Here is a 21,768-nt window from a genome sequence, read left to right on the forward strand (position 1 = left end):
TTGTCATTATTGGGTGACATAAACATCAGTTAGGTCTCGTAGGCTGAAGGTGCTGTTCAGTCCTTCCACGTCCTTCTTGACTTCCTACTTTCTTGATCGTGGACGAGTGTTGAAGTCTCCAAGTGTAAGTGTGGATTTGTCTAGTATGTGTTTGTACCGTCTTTGAAAAAAATTTAAAACTTTACTTTCAGAACAGTTTTAGACTTACGGAAAAATGGAAAATAATAGCATCCCATGTCCTGTTCTGTTCTTAACCTCAGACATTAGCACTTTTGTTACGATTAGTGAACCAATGATGGTACATTATTACTAAAATCCACACTTGATTCAGATTTCCTTAGTGTTCACCTAGTGGCCTTTTTCTGTTCCACAGTCCCGCCCAGGATAGCACATTACATGTAGTTGTCATGTCTCCTTAGGTGTCTCTTGGCTTTGTCAGTTTCTCAGACTTTTCTGGTCAAGTTTTTGATGAATTTGAGGAGCACTGGTAAGGTATTTGTAGATTATCCCTCAATTGATATTTGCCTGATGTTTTTCTCGGGATTAAACTGGGTTTATCGGTTTGGGGGAGGAAGACAACAGAGGTTAAAATGCTGTTTCATCACATCGTGTCAAGGATGTGTACCGTCAGCATGACTTACCTGCTGATGTTGAACTTGCACTGGCTGAGGTAGTGCTGACCAGGTTTCTCCACCGTCCAGTTATTTCACGCCCGCCCCATGCTGTGTCTTTGTAAGGAAGTCCCTGTGCGCAGCCCGCACTTAAGGAGTGGGCATGTGCTTCACTTTCTTCCGGGCTGAGTATCGACGTAAATTACTTGGAATTCTTCACAGGGTATTTGCTCTCCATTTATTAATATATTCGCTCATTCATATCAGTCCTGACGGATGGGTATGCGATGCTGCCTTATTTATTTTGTTGCTGCAGTTGTTCCAGCTTTGGCTGCTGGGAGCTTTCAGTTGGCTCCTGTGTCCCTTTTATATACTCGTATCATATGGTTTATTCTTCTCCACAAACTTCTTTACTTCCTATATTACAAGATGTTCCAGGCTCATCTTGTATATTCCCTGCCTCACTCATTTTGTTGGAGAAAGGTATTATAAACCAAGGTATTACAAACCAACATTTGGGCTAGGTATGTCCATTACATGCAGTTCAGGTATTACAAACCAACATTTGGGCATTAGGTATATACTCATTACAGCTAGGGTGTTATTGTTTCAACATCTCAGTTGACAGAGCAAGGACATGTGTGTATATACTAACCCATGCATATACACATAGCTATAATTACTTCTGTATGTAACTATCTGTATCCGTATTAAAAGAAACATGATCTTATACTGATGTCTGCAACTGTAATCCATTACCACATGGGTCATTCTAGCTTCTCATCTTGCTTCTCTGTAACCTCACACTCTTCCAAATGCCATCTCTTTATGTAATTGTTATATTAGAATTGGTACCGTATGACTGATGGGAAACTAGAGTATAGTACGTAGGTATATTTTGTTTTGCTTTTAGTCTTACAGACACCATTCATTTCCAAAGTCACTTCCACCCCCCCCCCCCCCCCCCCTCTTCAGTGAGGTTGTTTCAGACATTTGTAACATAGTTAGATTGTTTTGTCACATTCTGCATTTCATCCTTGGATCCGCTGATGTCCTAAAGGATTTAATAAAAATTTACACACATTAAGTTCACTCTGTGTTGTAAATTTCTGTTAGTTTGACAAATGCATAGGGTCATGTATCCACCATTATAGTGAAGTTTCACCACCCCAAAAGTCTGCGCTTCATCTATCACCCCTCTTCCCTTCCCCCTAAATCTCTGTCGATTACGGATCATTTTGCCATTTCTATAGTTTTGTTTTTTTCACACACCCATCACATCACAGTCAACGTGTGTGTGTGTGTGTGTGTGTGTGTGTGTGTGTTGAGAATGTTTAAGATTTATTCTCTTAGCAAATTTCAGGTATACAGTATGGTATTATCCACTATAGTCACCAAGCTGTACATTCAATTCCCATCTTATAACTAAAAGTTTGTATCCTTTGTCCAACATCTCTCCATTTTCCCCACCCCTTAGCCCCTGGCTACCACCATTCTACTCTGCTTCCAGAGTGAGTTTGACTTTTTTCTTTTTTGTGTATTATTAGATTCCACTTATGAGTGGGATCATCATATTTGTCTTTCTCTGGAATATTTCACTTTGTGCTTTGCTTTTTGTGTGTGTGTGTGTGTGTGTGTGTGTGGAATGAAGCTTCTGAGTGGGGTGATTAGGATCCATTGGAGATCGAACCTGTTTGAATAAATACACCTCGTGGATTTCTGTGTGTCCACAGGATGAACGACAGGAAGAAGGGGGCGCAGAGTCCTGAGACCATGGCGTCAGAGGATTTCATTTGTTCGTTCGCGCGGACAAAGATTTTGGCAGTTGAAATGGGAAAAAAGGGTGGATATGAGAGTGATTATGAGGAAGGAAATGCAGGGTTTGAAGTCAGAGCTGGTATGTGAAGGGAATGATAGGAGGTTTGGTTATCTCTAGATTGTGAGGCCAAGAAAAGGCAGCGTGCCAGGAGCCCCTGTGGCAGGAAGTGGAGAGCGTACTTACTGTGGAGGTCTCTCTGCAAGATGGACTTTCACAGCTAGTTGGTCTGCTGGCGACGGTCGGATCCCTGGGTGTGCGGGTTGGAGGAGATCCCAGCGTTCATAAACAGCTGTATGGGCTGCTTTCCTGTGCTTCTGCTTGGTTAGCGCCCTGGTACTTTCTGGCTACTCTGGACTCCCTTTCCTGTCCGCTGGCCAGAAACTGCCCCTCCTGCAGTGGCACCGCAGCAGCAGAGGAGAGAGAATAAACCCGTGGGCCCCTTGGAGCTGCAGCTGACCAACAGAGGATTCCTTTTCTCCACACTTTTTAATTCTGCCGTTTCCCAGGCCAGCGGCTTTGCTGCTGCCTTCGCCTCCACTGCGGGATTGCTGCTGGCTGGGGTGGGAGAAAATGAAGAAAAAGGAAAGAGGGGGAAGAAGACCGGGAAATGTCTCTCGCTCTCTCTGGGCTCCGGTTCTGCTTCTCTGTGAGCTAGCACGAGAGGGCTCTGAGGACTTCTCTGTGTCTATATCACATCCTAGGTTGGGGGGCGTACTGGGTTGAGGTCAAGCCAGGCGAGGCGAGAGGGAAAATATGGCAGACGCGCCATCTGTTCCGTAGGACTGTGAATTCTGGATTCTTCCCTGGCCCACCTGCTGCTGTTTACTTTTCACAGAGCTCAGATAACTCCAGCACGCGCTCCGCAGGCTTCGTGTTCAGTGGGAGAGTAAGGTTGGCGTGTGCTCACTCCATTTTACTTGGACCCAGAACTTCCAGGCCTGGGCGTTCTACCGTGTCTGTCGGTCACCAGGTGCCCCTGTAGGGGGTGAATTAGTTCCCAGGCGCTGGTCAGGAGTGCTCAGCTGCAGGCCATTCTCCAGAGAAGAGCGCGGCTGGAGAAGCTGGCAGCCAGGTAGGGGTATCCTGGCAGGGCACGGACAGCGTCTGCCACGTTGTGATGCTGGCCCCTTACTTGCATTTGACTTACATGTCTTGACCATCTTTTCATAAATTGCACTTACCTACCTCGTTCTTTTTAGTATCTGTGGACTATACTCTATAGTATGGCTGTACCATAAGGTGTTTAAGCCATTTTACACTGTTTTATCTCCCCTTTCTTTCCTTCTGCGTCCACTCTGCTTCCGTTTCCCCCCCTTACCCTTTCCTCTCCTTCCCTCTCCTCTCCTTTTTAAACAAATAAACAGACATATTTACTGGGCCAAAGGTAGCATACATTAAAATTTTGGTAGAAATTGCCATCCAAATACTTGGGTCAGTAAGTATATATTCATTACTAAGAGTGTCTGTCTCCCAGGAAACATATTTAGAGATTTTAAAACACTTTTAAGTACAAACATCAAACATATTCAGCTTTTAAAAAACTGCCAGGCAATACAGTGACAAAATAAAATTTTGGGGGAAAAACCCATGCCTTATGAATGCATTTTCATTTTTAATTTATTTCTAATCTTTAGTCGTATACATATATGATGGTTAAATTGATACTGCAATATGAATACTATATTTTAATTTTGTTGGCACCATATGTAGCTAGGCATGTTGCTTATATTTCATAATTATTTTATAATTATGGTTAGCCTTATGCGATAGCTCTGAATTTTGAGAATTTTTCTATAGTATGAACACTTTTGCAAACTTTTAAGAAAATCGTTGCATGAATATGATTTCCTAAAGCAATTGAAACTTAGAAGCATTGTTTCTGAAACATTAGTATCAAATCCTTGTGGTTGGGCAGATCTTGATTATCTTTCGTGCATCTGAGTCACATTTTACTTGGGAGTTAGATTCTGAAATCAGCGAGTGCCTGAAGTAGGTGAAAATTCCTTTTGAAATTTCCTCAGGAACAGACCGTGGTGGGGGCCAACATAGACAAGGAGTTCGAGGTCTGGCACAGCTAGTTTTTTCTTCATGTTGGAACTGGCTACTTTTTTCTTTAGTTGAATTGTGTTTTTAGAAAAAAGGAAAGGGGTGCTTACTCAGTCAGAGGCCAGAGGGAGCTGTAGATTCACTTTCTTTCTCACACTCTCTTGGAACAGGTGATCCTGGTGTGGGATTGCCCATCGTTTAAATAATTCTCTTTCTCTCTCATGTAGTTGAATTTGTGTTAGTCACATGTAAATATACTAAAGTTCCACTGTATGTTTTTAAAACTTGGGTAGTTTAAATAACCATAACATAATTAAAATAATCTGATTTATAAAACAGATTTCTTACTGGCTCGTCAGTGTGATGCCCTTTTCATTTGTTATCTCGGATTGTTTTGATGCACATTTTCAGGTATTGTTTGATTCAGGTTTGTAATAACTGTGTGTGGGACATGAGGATACCATCATTTTGTCAGTTTAGATAATGTTTACTTTGTGCTTTATAAATTTCAAAAGCCCAAAGATTTTCTTAAAAGTAAATATACGAAATTAATGTCTAGCATGGTGTCATTAATTACAAATGATGTAATTAATCCTCTAGGTTTATAAACTACCTGTGTCGTCGTCGTCGTAGTAATAATGATAATGATAATAGTTGTAATCATAAGAATAGCAGCTACCATTTGTCCTGAGCTTCCCGTAGGCCAGGCACTGTAAACGAATGACTGCATTTGATCCTATCGCAAGAAGCTCCACAAAGGGGCGGGGACTTGGTCTCTTTCATTCACTGCAGTGTTTCTAGTTCATCTAGATGTGTCTCCCATCTAAGAGCTGCTTGTATTTGTCAAATGACTGGTCGTGAAGTCTGTGTAATTTTTATGCTGTTTCAGCAATGAGGAATAAACCTTAGCGTGATGAAGGCACTTCCTCAAGGATAGACTTGCGGTAACGGAAAGGCAGCGCAAGCCCATGTTGGGATGGTCGTCATTTTGACTGAGGGGACGTGCTAGTCCAGTTGCAGCCAGACGTGTAGCGATGCAGCATTAATTACTGTTGCTTTAGGTGGGTTGACGTGCTTTTTCTTGAAAGACCAGAGAGCAACTATTTCAGACTTTGCAGGCCAGGTGCTCACTCTGCCATTGTAGCACGAAAACATCTATAGGTGATACATAAATGAATAGGTATGGCTGTGTTCCAGTAAAGCTTTATTTGCAGAAACAGGCGGCAGGTAGGATCTGGCCGAGGGTAGGCTAGTTTCTCTAGTTGGTGTCCCCTGCTTTCGGTGGTCTCTTGCTGCCGGTGCTGCAGGAGCCCACATGCAGATGTGTGTGCCCAAAATGGCCTAGCAGTGCTTGTAGTTTGGTGGCCATCGAGATGATCCAGAATATGTTTGTATTAACTTTTTCAAAATGAATCTGGAAGTAATGACAGAATTTTAAAAAATTGCCATAAAGAATTTAGGGATCTCAGGGACTTCTTAGACCCATTTTGAGAAAAAGGGGTGTAAAGAAATAGCAAAAATGGAAAAAGGATATAATAAATGAGATATATTATAAAGGGCATTATGATATTTTCTGTTAGTCTGTGTGCATTATTTAGTGAGAGACCAAGATTGGAGAGGAGGGAGCAGGTTTTTGAGTATATATATATTTTTCTTTGAAATCGCAGGCTACTGGTACCAACTCCTGTTTTTTTCTCTAGGACCTAGATTTTATTAGTGTTTTTTTTTTCTGTTTCTGGTTGCTTTTTCTTTAATTTTCTTTCTATTTAAAACTAGAGGCCTGTTGCACAAAAAGATTCGTGCAATAGGCCTTCCCTTCCCCTGGCTGCTGGCACCGGTTTTCCTCTGGCACTCGGGACCCAGGCCTTCGCTCCGGCCGGAGCCACCTTTAAGCCTTCGCTGCTCCGGCTGGAGCCGCCACTTCGCGCCTACATATGCAAATTAACTGCCATATTTGTTGGTGGTTAATTTGCATATCGTGCTGATTAGCCAATGGGAGGCATAATGAAGGTATGGTCAATTACCATGTTTGTCTATTATTAGATAGGATTCTTTCCTTTTGGGGGCAAATTATTAAGAAACCATCACTTGTGTTGCAGCCTATTTGGTAACATTTCAGTGATCTGAAAAGAACCAGTCTTAATTATCAAAATATTAATTGCAGGATATTAAGGAATAGTTTTTCATTTTAAATTTTCTTTAGGATATATTTACAACTAAACTTTTTTCAGTCACTTTGTTTTAGTGGCTATGGGATTTGTGTGGTCATCATTTATTTAATTTGTGACTAACATATTTGAGAATGATTTACAAAAGTGTCATCTGCTTAGGGAAATTATTTGGCTTATGCTATTTGTCTACATATTTTTCTTCATAGAATAAGGCAAAGTTCAGCTAAAATTGTCACAAATTTTGCATCAGTAGGGCCCATGCAATGGGCTGTTTGTGTTCTAGCTTTTTAGGCCTAGATATTTGAAAATATCCTCTAAGAAACACAGTTCTGTAAGAAGTTTAATGAAAGGGTTGAGGTTCTACTCTACCACTACTGAGTTGTGTGCCCTTGAGCAAGTTACTGTTCTTTTCTAGGCATCTGTTTCCTAATCAATAAAATGGGGATAATGTAATAGTTATAATAAAACCACATAGGGTTGAAGGGAGTATTAAATGAGATAATTCATGGAGAGAGTTTTAACAGTCACTGGCATAGCCTGTCAGTGTAAACTACTGTTATCAGGTGATAAAAAGTTGCATTTAAGAGTTGAGTGTGGGGATGAATTTCTCTCTTTTTTTTGTTAAACATAAAAATGTATTTTATTTATATATTTCGTGTATAAGCTCACTGTTTTTATGTTCTCTATTGTAGCCTTTCATTATAATTATTTTCTAAATTATATTTAGTAACATGTTCATGAAAAACAGTAGGGATATGGGAAACTGTATCTCAACGAATAGAGGACTGTGCAGAGAAAATAAAATTAGAAATCAGATATAGCCCAAATTTTCAGCCCAGGAGGCGTGTATGAGCTCAGTTAAGTATTGACTTTTAATATTTTAGAAATGATCAAATAGAGAAATAAGGATTTACCTCTTTTGGTATCAGGTTCCAGGTCATTTTCACTGACACTCTCTTAGTATGTGCATTTCCCAGCTGATGTCCCGAGGCTCTCTCTTCACAATAGAGTGCTAAGCACTTGGTTGAATTGTCCAGTGATCGGTGCTTCATGGCGTCCTTCTTCGTCCCTAGGATGGTTGAGGAAAGTGGGAATAAGCGGAAGACGCCGGCGGAGAAGAGGCAGCTGTTCATAGACATGCGTGAGTCCCGAGTGCCTCTGGCGCCCTTGTTTATGCGCGGGAACGCTTTTCCCCCTTTCTGTTCTGGCCAAGTCCCAGCTTTAATCAGAAGTTTTAAGTTACAGGCTTTAGAAAGGGAAGAATGAGAGTTAAAGATCATGGAGTTGGAGGACCCCAAGACAGACCGTATTATTTTAATTGAACCGATTTGAACTGCTTTCTGAAGCCAGGCCGTAAAGAATGAGGCAGAGGTGTTACCTAGCATGTCTGTAGGATCAGGGCATGCCCGTCAATTTAGCCCTCTTGCTGTAGCTCCGTGGTCACCGTGAGCTTGCAGGTGCGGATGCATAATTAATACGTCATATAAATTACCTTGCACTACATACCAGTTCGGAGGTAGAGAAGACTAAGTGTCAGGCCAACACTTAGAGCAAGAGGAAAAATTAATAGCATGAATGTGTACTTTGGTATCTTACTTTACTATACAATATTAAATCTTCTGTTAAAAATTACATTATCGCCCTAACCGGTTTGGCTCGGTGGGTAGAGCGTCGGCCTGTGGACTGAAAGGTCCCAGGTTCGATTCCGGTCAAGGGCATGTACCTGGGTTGTGGGCACATCCCCAGCACGGGGTGTACAGGAGGCAGCTGATCGATGTTCCTCTCTCATCGATGTTTCTAACTCTCTATCCCTCTCCCTTCCTGTCTGTGAAAAATCAATAAAACATATTTTTTAAAAATTACATTATCATGTAAGACTGAACAAAGAAACAAGATGGCTGGGAGGAGTAGGGCAGTCCACAGTGTTGGAAGGGTGGTTTGCTTTGTGACTTCTTGTCTCGGTGACCTTGACTGAGTGACCTTGACTAGTGCACACATACTTGCAGGACTTCAAATTCTTCTGCCGGAAATAGGGTTCCTGGTCTGGGCCAGTGACTGTGAAACGTTTTAAAAGCATTTGACTCTTATAAAACGGTGCTGCTCTGCTGACGCTGGAGAGGGAGGCAGGAGCCCAGCGTGGGATGGCCCCGAGGTCCCATTCACAGAGGGAAAGCCAGTTTGGGTTCCCAGGGCCAGCTTCCCAAGAGCGTGAGAGCAGGGGCAAGCTGACCACCTTTTGTCCCCATTGTCAGAAGTCATGCAGGCACGTCTGCCGCGGTACTCATTCAGGCAGGCACCGTAACCCGCTCAGATGAAAGTAGCGGGGAAGAAGCTTTAGTTCTAGATCGGGAGGCACAGTGCACTGGAAATTCTGTTATGCCACAGACCTGGAAGGGGAGCTCGGAGATTAGCTGGTCTGGTTCCCTCGTTGTACAGAGGAGGACACTGAGCCTGAGATGAGGGCTGTGACATGGCGACGGCCGTGTTCTGTGGTTGGCAGTCAGGCCGGAGCTGGAATTTACATCTCTGACTCTACGCTGGGGTCTTCCCTACCATGCCACCGTATCCCCACTTCCTAATAGATATAGTCAGTTCACGCACATCATGAGTGTTCCTCGCCTCGAAGCTTGCGTAGGCTAGCAGATAGGGTAATTAGGCAGAACTGCTGGTGTGGAGTGGGCACACAGGAAGTGTACCCTAACCCTTCCCCCTGCCTTTGTGCTCTATCAGAAGACTCAGTTGGCAAGTTACATGTAACCTGTGCCAACACAATGGAACGGAGCCTCTTCCCAGCATTTAGAAATTAACCGGTAAGTCCACTTGAACATGTTTTATTTACCCTTTTTTCAGGTGCTCAGAATTTTGATGTCATACGACTATCAACTTACAGAACAGCTTGCAAATTACGATTTGTACAAAAGCGATGCAACCGTAAGTCATTTCTATAATAGCCGTATAGAACTCTCAATAATATAAAAGATTTTAATATCTTTTAGTCATATTGTAATTTTAATGGAATTATTTTGTCGTAAGTATCAGAATATAAACTTTGTAATGGAAAGAAGTTGGCACTTTACTCTGTGTCTCCCTCAAAATATGTAATAAACTCAATATGTAACTAGTTTTGAGGCTGGCATATTATTTATGTTCTTCAAAGGGGGAATGTGTTTCTCCATGTCACTTTTTAATGAAAAATTTTGTGCAGAATTAATACAATATATCAGCTTCTGGAGGAAAAGAATATTTTGACGAAGGTATCCTATATAATAAAAGCATAATATGCAAATTGACTGAACGGCCAAACAGCAGAACGGCCATCTGGACTACCATCTGGACAACCATCTGAATGACCATCGGGACCATGCTATGACAGCCACTGGTGCCAGGCCAGCCAAAGCGGGTGCGATGCGATTGGTCGGGGGCCTGGCCATCGCCCCATGATCGCCCCACAGAGAGAGGCCCAGGCCACAGGCCATTGGGGCAAACCATCGGGGGGCTCCACAATCTCCCCACAGAGGGAGGCCCAGGCTACTGACTGGCAGGCTGTGGCAGGTGGGCGGGGCCTCCCTGTGTGAGGGAAGCCCCAGTCCTGGGTGTCTGCCAGCAGCCAGAGGGAAGGCCGGGTCCCAGGTGCCTGCCGGCGGCGGGAGGGAAGCTGGTGCAGGCAGCTGGGGGAAGGAAGGTCTACTCTTGCACAAATTTCATGCATCGGGCCTCTAGTACAGTATATAATAACAATTAAACTTAATATAACAACAATCAGCCTTTTCCATAAGCAGTTGCTACCACAATTGCTATTTATAAAATAAGTAAAAAAAATATAAATGTGTACATATACACATAACATGCATAAAAATCTTTCTTCTCTTAATTTCCATGAAGATGAATTGACTTATGACAGAATTATTGTCCTTTTCTCATATATGTGTGTGTGTATTGATGAAAAACTGTTTTGTATAATGGAAGGATCATTAGCCATAGAATGGTGAAGCACCTCAGCTTTAACCCTTTGTGGTCCACTTTTATTTTTGGAATTCAGACAGTCTGGTCCAAATTAATTGACAGGATTGAATGTTGAATCGGTTTGCGGTATCTCAGCCTCAACGTTGGACCTGCTCCTAGCGCCTGGTCTGTCAAGTCAGCCTCCACGTTGGACCAAAAAGGGTTAATCTTGGTTTTGCCATCTGTGTATATAATCCTATCTAATAAAGAGGGAATATGCAAATTGACCATCACTCCGCAATAAAGATGGAAGCGCCCATACCCAATAAGGAAGGAATATGCAAATTGATACGACAAAGATGGCAGCGGCCAGGCCAGGATGCTTGCATTGTTGCCAGGGCAACGACGCAGGCGTTCCACCCCGCCCTGCCTGCGGAGGGCCTCTGTGCAGGAGAAGGGTCTTCAGCTGAGCTGAGAGAAGAACATGAAGAGGGAAAAGGGAGATACGAGAAAATTGTCTTTTGTAAGGAAAAGCTTCTCATAACAAAACTAGAAGATTGAGGCAGTGGAGAGCCCCTGGGGCAGCAGGCGCAGAGTGGCCAGGCCCCACAGAGAGCAGAGAACCACGAGGAGTAGGCCTAAGCCATCAGGGCTCCCGGATTGGAGAGGGCTCCCCTGAGGGCTCCCAGTTTGGACAGGGTGCAGGTCGGGCTGAGGGATCCCCCCCCCCCCCGCACGAATCTTTGTGCACCGGGCCTCTAGTCTATATATAAAAGACTAATATGCTAAATGCCCCTCCACCTTTCCAACCGGTCGCTATGATGCACACTGACTACCAGGGGGGCAGACGCTCAACGCAGGAGCTGCCGAGTTGCAGTGACTTGGCAGTGGTGGTTCTTGGGTGATGTACCCCGAAACCAGAGAGGAGGGAGCCCGATTCCTTTCAGGCGCCACATGATTCCACCTGCGGCTGTGGGTGATGTTGTTGCCGGGGCACGGTCGGCCTGAATCTGGTTTACTGTACACTTGCATTTGTGTTTCACGCCCTGTACGACAGCAACTTTGCAGAGTGCCCTCTCGCACTCCGGGACCCCCCGGGGGATGTCAGAGAGCTGATTTCGGCCTGATCCCCGCAGGCCAGGCCAAAGGACCCCACCTGCCAGAGGGACCCCACTCACTCCACAGACACTGGGGATGGGCTGTGGGAGGTTGGCTCCAGGGTATGTCCAGCCCATCTCGCCCAGTCCCGCCCTGCTGGCCACCTTCTAATTAATTTCCTTTTGATGTGCACGAATCCGTGCACCGGTCACTAGTTTATTATAAACACGTGCCTTGGGCAAACCAGTTTTACAGCTAAATATTTCTACCCTACTATATGTCTTACTCAAAAATCCTAGCTTTAAATGCTCTCTGAAGAGTTTACTGTTCTATCCTAGACTGAAGTCATAGGTATCCCAAAGCAATGTTTTTCAAATTGTGGATTGTGACCCATTAATGGCTTATGAAATTATTTTGGTGACTCTGGACAGAATTTAAACCATGTAATAGAGAAAAAAAGAAAAACCAGGAACCAGCTTATATTGTAAATCTAAAAAGTATTTTGTGGAACTTTTATAAATTTATATGTCTAGAGGGTGTGTGTGTGTTATGATTTAAATATATTTTTGTGGGTTGTGGTTAAAAAAAAAAAACTTTGAAAACCACTGTTCTAAAGAACCTACCACTTTTATAATTCTTCCTGTAATTACTCTTGGGAAATGGTAGTCTTTAAGCGAAGTGTTGAGAGTCATAACCAGGCTAGTGGCCTTAGTAATGTAAAGTAAAAGATGCATTGTTCTAGAAGTTTTATTTTGTAACATTTGATTATTTAACCTACATAACAAAATTTCAGTTTTTTCCACATGTGTGTTCTGTTGTCCCTATACCAGCCGTGGGCAAACTACGGCCCGCGGGCCGGATCCGGCCCATTTGAAATGAATACAACTAAAAAAAAAAAAAGACCGTACCCTTTTATGTAATGATGTTTACTTTGAATTTATATTAGTTCACACAAACACTCCATCCATGCTTTTGTTCCGGCCCTCCGGTCCAGTTTAAGAACCCATTGTGGCCCTCGAGTCAAAAAGTTTGCCCACCCCTGGCCTAGACTGTCTACATGGGGAAAATCATCCTTTTTCTCCCCTGCTCAGCACCTTTTCCTCACATTCTTTGGAGAAAGGCACAAGAACCTTTATAGCAGTGTCTGTGTGTGAGGGCTGCTTCCGGACTCTGTGCTCCATTGGTCTGTTTGTCTAGTTGTCACTAGTACAACTTTGTAATAGGTCTTGATAGCAGGTAGAGCAGGTATTCCTCCTTTGTTCTGTTTTCCTTTTTAAGATTGGCCTTTTTACATTTTATTTTCATACATATTTTAAACTCTGCTTGTCAATTTCTGCTAAGGACAAAGAAAATAAAACAAAAATGTTTGCTGGGATTTTTTTCTTCTTCCTTTTTTTAAAGTGTAATTAACATACAGTACAATTCATCCTTTTAATGTATAGCCCTGTGGGGTTTTGTTGGGATTGCATTGAATCTATAGATCAAGTTGGGAGAGTTGATACATTTCCAATATTGAGATTTCCTCTTGTGAACATAGTATATTCCTCCCATTTATTTAGGTGTTTATTTCTGCCAATTATATTTATAGATTTTTTTGTAGAGATGTTGCACATTCTTCATTGGATTTATCTCTAAATCTTTGATAACTTATGATACTTCTAAAATTTCAGTCTGTTATTGATACATAGAAATACAATGACTTTTATATCTTGATCTATGTCTAGCAATTGTTCTGAACTCAAATATTAAATTTAATAATTTATCCATAGAATCTTTTTTATTTTCTATGTGTCTAATTTAGTCATTTCTGAATAATCACAGTTATATTTCTTTATTTCCAATATTTATACCAATAATTACTGCATCTTTATATTCTTAGGACCTGAAGTACAATAGAAATGATGATAGTGGGCATTTCTTTTTTTAATTTCAATTTTTAAAATTGATTTTAGAGAGAGAAAGGGAGAGGGAGAGACAAAAAAAAAAGAGAAACATTAATGTGAGAGAGAAACATTGATTGGTTGCCTCCCACATGTGCCCTGACTGGGGATCAAACCTGCCACCTTCTGATATATGGGGCGATGCTTCGGCCAACTGAACCACACGGACCAGGGCAATAGTGGGCGTTTCTTATGAGAGGAAAGGCTTTCAGCCTTTTACTATCAAGTAATATGTATGATGCAGTGTTTTATAGATACCCTTAGTAAGGTGAAGGAAGTTCCTTAGTGTGTTGCTTCCTTTCTAAAGATAAGGTTAATTTAAAAAGTTGTCTTTTTGATAATGATTTCTAACTTAGTTTTATTTTGGTCAGAGAACATGATTTATATCCTTTGAAGTTTGTTGAAATTAGTTTTATGACTCAGATAAGGTCAATTTCTATACATGTCTTTTGTGTTTTCTAGAAAATAAAGCATGTTTTTAATCATCGGGACAATACTTCCCATAATGTTTATTCCTACTACTTTGTTGTTGTAAAGTTTAATTTTCTATCTGTACTTACTTTTTGTCTGTTTGCGCTCTCACTAAGAGAGGTGTGTTAATATTTCCCTCAAAGCTTGTTGAATTTTTCTCTTTAACGTTCAATTAAATTTTGTGTTCTGTATTTTTGAGGCTACTGTAGAGGAGTCAGTACTTCCCGGCTACTCTCTCAGGATCTCTGGTTGGGCCTGAGAATTAAATTGACACAAGACAGATTAGCAGGAGAAAAACATACACATTTTTACATGTGCACGGGAGCCCCTTGGGAAAATGAAGACCCAAAGAAGTGATGAGGTCTACGTGCTTATACACTAGGTTGCGCAAAGAGTAGCAATTGTGGAAAAGTAACTAAAATGTGTATATGGGGAGACAGAGGGAAGATAAGAGTTATGTTAACAAGTCTGTACGGATTAATTTTGGCCTCAATCCACTGTCTCTGTGATTATAGTGTTTTTTTCCCCTTGGAATAAGAAAGGCATCTTTCACCTGGGAGTTTTATTTCCGGCTGTCAGGGAGAAAAGGTGGGGGTCAAAATGCCCTTTTTGGCACTTTTTTCAAGTATCTTTAGCTCAAAAGGATGCTTGTGCCAAAGTGGCATTTGGGGGTGGCACATTCTGCCACCCTTCACTGACCTGTTATATGTAAAGTTTGTATGTCTTTCTGATTGATTAAAACTTTACATTGCTGATAGTTTATTTTCTTTGTGTTTCAGTCCATCTTGTTGATATCTGGAACATGATCGAAGCCTTCCGAGACAATGGCCTTAATACACTGGACCATAGCACTGAGATCAGTGTGTCCCGCCTCGAAACTGTCATCTCATCCATCTACTACCAGCTGAACAAGCGCCTGCCTTCTACTCACCAGATCAGTGTGGAGCAGTCCATCAGCCTCCTCCTCAACTTCATGATTGCTGCCTACGACAGGCTAGTACCTTACATGTTTACTTAATTTTTTTTTTAAATATATTTTATTGATTTTTTACAGAGAAGAAGGAAGAGGGATAGAGAGCCAGAAACATCGATGAGAGAGATCGATCAGCTGCCTCCTGCACGCCCCCCAGTGGGGACGTGCCCGCAACCAAGGTTCATGCCCTTGACCCGAATCGAACCTGAGACCCCTAAGTCCGCAGGCCGACGCTCTATCCACTGAGCCAAACTGGTCCGGCCTTAATTTTAAGTAAGAGTGTTTCTTCCTTAATTGTTCTTCTTCCATACTTTCTTGCTAAGGGTTATCAACTTAGAATCACAGTTCAGAGGGGAATTATTCAGTGTAAGTCCTTTCTAAAGACTAATGCTCTGACCTGCTTCATAAGCGTACCAATACTAGTAAGATGGAAAATCCTTGAGAGCAGAGATTCTACTTTGTATTTCTTTGATTTCTCAAGTGCAGCACTGGATTCTTATTAAATATTTATAAAGTTGAAATGAAAATTAGCAGGTAAAAAAATTATGAGGCATTCTGATTATGATAAAATTGAATAACATTTTTTGTTGATTTTACTTAAGTTCTTTGATATTTGCCAAATGGATTCTTGATTTGTAGCTGATTATTGCATAATCCATTCACTGGAAGTTTTGTAAATTAGGATTAATTGGAAAAATAAGAGTTTTTGAAAATCAAAGAGAAATGCTCTTATTACTTTTAGCTACATGTGATAATTGGGAATAATGTTTCTAAAATAGAACTCTGTTTTCATGAGAGGAGTGCTAATTTATAGTTGGCAGCACCCACAGTTGTTTGCTAAAGATGTAAAAACAGCTTGTTTTCTTAAGTAAAAAAAATCATCTTGTTTTTCAAATGTGTTAATTTGAATAACAAGCTCTCTTATTAGATAGTGCAAAGCTATAAACATCACCCAGATTAGGTGAGTTTAAATATAAGATCAACCAAAGGACTTATATGCAAGAATATAGGCCTAACCAATGGACACAGACAACAGGGGGGTGAGGGCATGAGTGGAGGGGATGGGGGGTAATGTGGGGATAAGGACACATATGTAATAACTTAATCAATAAAGAAATTAAAAAATACATAAAAAATATAGGCAGAATTTGAGACTGGACAACTGAAACGAGCAGCTCCCATGCAGAGGGCACAGGTGAGGGTTGCAGAGGCCTTTGAGGTCCCTACCTGCATGTTCAAACACAGGTGTTTATTCAGGGTGACTCACTGTCTGTTGAGCTTGGCCCAGAGGTAATCATGGTGTTTTCTCAGTTTTGGATAATAAGAACTCTTTTCAGAAGTCATGTGCTTGGTTTGTTGTCAGTCTGTAAAATGATAGGTCTATGGAAATGAATCATGCAGAGATGTCTGAGAAAGAAAGTCATTCTCTTTATTGAGGGAGAGCGCTCCTCGGAGCGATTCTCTTGGGGCAGGGTTAAAATAACAAGCTCCCTCTCTCCTGTCATCCTCGACAGATATTACCTGTGTGCCTTTTCGTTTCCGTGTCTTTACGTGGGGGTTAATCTTCACTGCTCGCTGTGCCACGTCTTAAATATGACCTACTAATCAACTCTGACCTATCACAGGTCCAGTTGTAAGTGCATCATGTTTTTTGATGAAACCAGATCTTTCCCAAATCTTGTTTGAAGGGAATTGATTCTAGTGTGAACCTGCACTTTACCTTGGAATCACTGAAAACATGGACTCGGGTGAGGTTATCTGTGCCATGGCTGGGGCAGCTAACTCTTAGTTTCAAATGTAACTTGGCCAGTGTCTATAGATCACATTCGGATATATGGTGGGAAGGATCAAGAATGAGTTTTTTCAAGGAAAAAGAATCCGTTAGGTAAAGGGTATAATCATAGCTTATTAGGCTGCTAAGTGAGCAACGTCCATTCTATAATATGCCAACTGGGTGTATTCAGAATTTAAAATGTACTGGTCTATTTTTGCTTTTAAAAAAATATTGTTTTGCTTTTAGCATTCAGCATGAAAAGGGGGAGAAAGACACACACACACAGAGAGAGAGAGAGAGAGAGAGAGAGAGAGAGAGAGAGAGAGAGAGAGAGAGTCATTGATTTGTTGTTCCACTTATTTATGCATTCATTGGTTGATTCCTGTACGTGTCCTGACGCGGAATCGAACCCACACTTTGGTGTATCAGGACAACACTCTAACCAACTGAACTACCCAGCCAGGGCCTCTTGAGTGTCTTTTAACCTATACGTTTCCCCTTCATTATTTTTCCCTTAAACCATTACCTTTGTCCAGTAATGGTAACCTTTATTTTCCCAGGATTCATTTTTTTTAAAACAGCTGTTATTGAGAAATAGAAAACAACTACAGAAAAATACAGAAAACGAAGTGTAGTTTAAAATGAATTGTTATAAAGCAAATGTAAGTACCACAGTGGCCAAGAGCTAGAACGCTGTCATCACCCCAGAAGCTCCTCTTTCTTCTCCCCGATGTAATCAGGATCCTGACTTTTATGGAAATCTCTTCTAAGGTTAATTTTTACTTCCCCCTTGGAATTTCCTGGATAGTCCTGCATCATGAAATCTGTGTCTGCAAAAAATGTTTTGAGCACATTTACCTTAAAAAATGTCATTATCTGTGCAGCAAGGCTTGGCTCTGTTTGTGAGCACTCCTTCGTTCTCACTCTGCCGGCTGCCCGCCAGGCATGCCTCCTCTCCCTTCAGGGTGTTTTCTCCTGTTGCTTCATCTCTCTGGACCCCGTCCTGTCAGGAAAGACACTGCATCCCTCCAAGTGCTTAGTCATGAGCAGTAGAAACCCTCTCTGGCTAATTCATTAAAAGGATGTGGGTCGTATTAAAGACTCTCTGAGCGTGTTGGGAAAGTGTAGGCTTGAAGATCATGCCGCCAAGAACAAAGCTCAAAGTCACGCAAAAATGGTCTCACAAGCCCTTCTGCCACCAATCCGGGCACAGATATTGTTGCTTGAGCTCCAAACACCACTGATGCTGGTCTGCAGGTGCAGCCACTCGAGTCCCCGTCTCTGCTGCCTCACCCCCATGGGGCCACTCCAGCAGCTGCCACCCCTCCAGGTGGACTGTTCGGAATTCCAACATCTAAAAGATCACATTTGGAGTCCAGAGTGGTGCATCTTATTGGTGGAGCTTGTGTCATGTGCCCATGTCTGCGTTTCGAAGAAAGATGGGAAAACAGATATCTGAGTCTTTTCCTTTTTCAATATTTTGTTAGTGGGCAGAGTACTTGTCACATAAGGTAGGGTCTGCTCAAATGTAGACTCAACATTTGGAGGGTTTGTGACCAAAAGTAAATGTCCACTGTACAGCCCTCTATCATTTTAGGAATCCATGCATTTTGACATAATTGATGTTCTTTAAAGCCACTGGTGTTGCTCATATAATGCAGGGATATTTGACATAGGAATATTCCTTATCATTTCCAGGTGCCATACGCCAGGTACTAAGACAGGAAGACAGCATCTGTATTTGTAAAGAACTGTATATTTAAAATACCCCATCCTAATTTTAACTAGTTGTAGGGATTTCTCTTTTATGTTATGAATAAACTTAATGAGATGTAATAGTTAAAAACCAGACAAACGATGGTATTTCATGGCGATGCTTTCGCTGAGGACCTTCTAGCTTAGAGATAATTTGCCTTTTTTTTTAGGTATGGTCTTACTGTATACAAAGAAGGTTTAGAAAATGGGAGACACGTAGTAAATATAAATAGGATAATATAAATATAGTTAATATAAATAGTAAATGTAATAGGGCCATTAGTAAGTATAAATAGGATGACGCTTGCTTTATAAAACTAAGATAACGTCGCCCTCATCATTACAAAGGCATTTATTTTACTAAGTTGCTGTGACACTTTGTGAGCACAGCTGTGTAAAACTAGCACAATAGCCCCTTGTTTACTTACCTGTGATGGCTGTACAGACTGGCTGGTGGAGTTTCCACCTGCAGTGAGCCGGGGCGTAGTTGAGTGGGTGGAGCCAGGCACGTGGAGGGCCAGGGGCCTTGCTGATACAGTTTGGCTCTACAGGTGCCGTGCAGCGTGACTTTGGGTAGTGCCTCTATGTTGTTGTCCATTTCATCTTTCCAGTTCCTAGAAAGAATTATTCCTGACCCTTCTCCTTCACTTTTCTCACAGTTGTGATATGGGAAGACCTGAGACAGGTATGATTGAGCTTCTTAGAATAAACACATGAGAATATAAAGGTTGTCATAGTAAAAACAAACAAAGATGAATGTATTATAAAATCTTTATGGCCGTGTGCACCCTGGTGGTTTACACAACAGTAAACTGTTGTTAAAATGCCCGACGGACGGACACATTTCTGACTTAGTGTTTAAAACAAGTGGTGCCCTAGTTTTGAATACTTAAAAACATCGCAGTTGTGGATTTAATGGGCTAAGTTGATGAGAAATTTACTTCTGGTTCATCCAGTTGCCTCTGCCTATACAGCCAGTAGAAATTGCCTTATAGAATGTTTATAAAGCTCATTTCTAAATAATTTGGGTTTATTTTTAGCATTATTCACTTAGCCTAGATGAAGCCTTAATTCTACAAAGGAAAAAAAAATCCAAGGTTTCTAACTATCCAGGTAATGTGGCAGAAAAGGGTAAGGATCAATTTACTGGTTGCTCAATGGTTAGTGATACATTTGATTGCTATTGTGGTTCCAGATAGCAATTATTTCTAATATAATTTCTTTTTCAGTGAGGGCCGAGGCAAAATGACAGTATTTTCAGTTAAAGCTATGTTAGCAACTATGTGTGGTGGAAAAATGCTGGACAAATTGAGATGTAAGTATTTTCATATTATTTGAAATATTTTATTTTCAAATTATAACTTTTAAGCAGTTTTAAATGAATATTTTTCAGAATTTTGGATGATGCTGTATTGAACATCTTTATTTTTTTACTATTATATTACTCAGAGTATGTAAATTATGCCACCTAATGTTCAGATGGAAAAGTTGGTTGAATTATTTGTATACTATTTATTTTTTAGTTTAAAGCAAGAGAATTGAGATTCAGAGCAGTAATGTTGACATTTAAAAAATTCTTTAAAAAATGTTTTCCATATTTTTAAAACTTACTGTGTTAGAAGATGATTATGTTGATTGCTTTTAGTTAGAAAAGAAATTTGATTATTTCCACCAGGTGTGTAAAAGGTCAGCCCTTTTCTTTTTTAAAAAATACATTTTTATTGATTTCAGAGAGGAAGAGAGAGGGAGAGAGAAATAGAAACATCAATGATGAGAGAGAATCATTGATCAGCTGCCTCCTGCACACCCCCTACTGGGGATGGAACTTGCAACCTGGGCATGTGCCCTGACTGGGAATCCAACCATGATCTCCTGGTTCATAGGTCAGTGCTCAACCACTGAGCCACACTGGCCGTGCAGCCCTTTCTTAATAATTCCCTTCTTCATCAGGTTGTATTTGCTGCTATTAAACTGTTCCTGAGCACCTTGGAGTCAAGCTTAGTATTTAGAAATTGGCAGCATGATTTTTCAATTACCTTCCCTATTTTTTTCCCCTGACTATTGGCCATTTTGGCATTTTAATGTTCACTAGATACTATAAAAAGGTGGTTAGATGAAATCAGAGAAGGTGAAATGCACAATTATTTACTTTTTCTGCTTATGATTTTCATTCATTCACTCTAGATAGTTACTAACTGCCTAAGATATGCCAAGCATTGTGCCAGATGCTTTCCATATATTTTCTCACTGAACCCTTAAAATTTCTTGGAGTAGCAGGTGGCATTTTCTCCATTTTATAGAAGCGTTAACTGAGGGGCGAAGCTGGGATTTCAGTGTAGGCTGTCTAACTTCAGAGCCCCGCTTTAAGTTACTTTGTTATACTCCACGATGCTGGTCCTGTAAGGTGATCAAAGCGCCATCATACAGGTACCCATAGAGGAAGGAGCTGTCAGATTTCAGGGAGTTAAGATATAAGCTGTGGGGTTAATGAAATGTTGAGATACCCTGCGAATCGATTTGTTGAAGAAAATGGGTCATTTGTCTTGTAGCATTTCTCATAGACTGGATTTTGATGATTGGGTCCCCGTGATGTTCCTCTGTGCCTTACATTTTTAAATTTTAATTGAAAGATATAGAAACTTCAGATTCAAGTACAAGCTTTTGGGCAAGATTACTTCATTACGTGCATTAGAACTCAGCTTAGATTATCTTTCACAAAAGTGAAATCTATACTTCCCTGGCAAGGGGTAATATTCTATTCTATTCTATTCTATTCTATTCTATTCTATTCTATTCTATTCTATTCTTTTCTTTATTTTAATTTATTTTAATTAATTAATTAATTAATTTAATTTTAATTTTATTTTTTCCATCACCATTTATCCCCTTTATGCCCTCTTCTACCTCCTCCCACAATCAGCACATTATTGTCCATGTTCATGAATTCCCTCTTTTTTTTCTTTTTTGCTCAATCCCTCTACCCCCCTGCCCCCACCGACATGTGCTTTTTATTACTTGTTATCATGACATTGAAAGTTGGAAAACTAGATGGCTCACTAGATACAGATTTTGATGTTCTAAAGAAAGATCTTAGATGTTTTTTGGTGAAACTGTTACCCGGTTTGTCTGCATTTCAGAAACAGTTGCCATGTAAAACAAATTTTTGGT

General features: G+C 41.0%; 1 protein-coding gene across 18 annotated transcripts in view; it reads left to right on the plus strand.

Moving 5' to 3' along the window:
- DTNB (dystrobrevin beta) overlaps positions 1-21,768 on the plus strand; it is a 158,425-nt gene that overhangs the window by 10,875 nt on the left and 125,782 nt on the right. For 16 of the 18 annotated variants that reach the window (XM_036335153.1, XM_036335155.1, XM_036335165.1 and 13 more), the window contains exons 2-5: positions 7,721-7,788; positions 9,498-9,578; positions 14,878-15,091; positions 19,830-19,915. In XM_036335153.1, the coding sequence (XP_036191046.1) occupies positions 7,722-7,788; positions 9,498-9,578; positions 14,878-15,091; positions 19,830-19,915 (448 nt within the window). In that variant the 5' untranslated portion in view covers position 7,721. Of the gene's footprint in view, positions 1-3,243; positions 3,503-7,720; positions 7,789-9,497; positions 9,579-14,877; positions 15,092-19,829; positions 19,916-21,768 lie in introns of those variants that run through there. The other 2 variants (XM_036335154.1, XM_036335158.1) reach the window with 2 other exon arrangements.

The sequence above is a fragment of the Myotis myotis genome, unplaced genomic scaffold (assembly GCF_014108235.1).
Source record: "Myotis myotis isolate mMyoMyo1 unplaced genomic scaffold, mMyoMyo1.p scaffold_m19_p_14, whole genome shotgun sequence".
Classification (NCBI taxonomy): Eukaryota; Metazoa; Chordata; class Mammalia; order Chiroptera; family Vespertilionidae; genus Myotis; species Myotis myotis.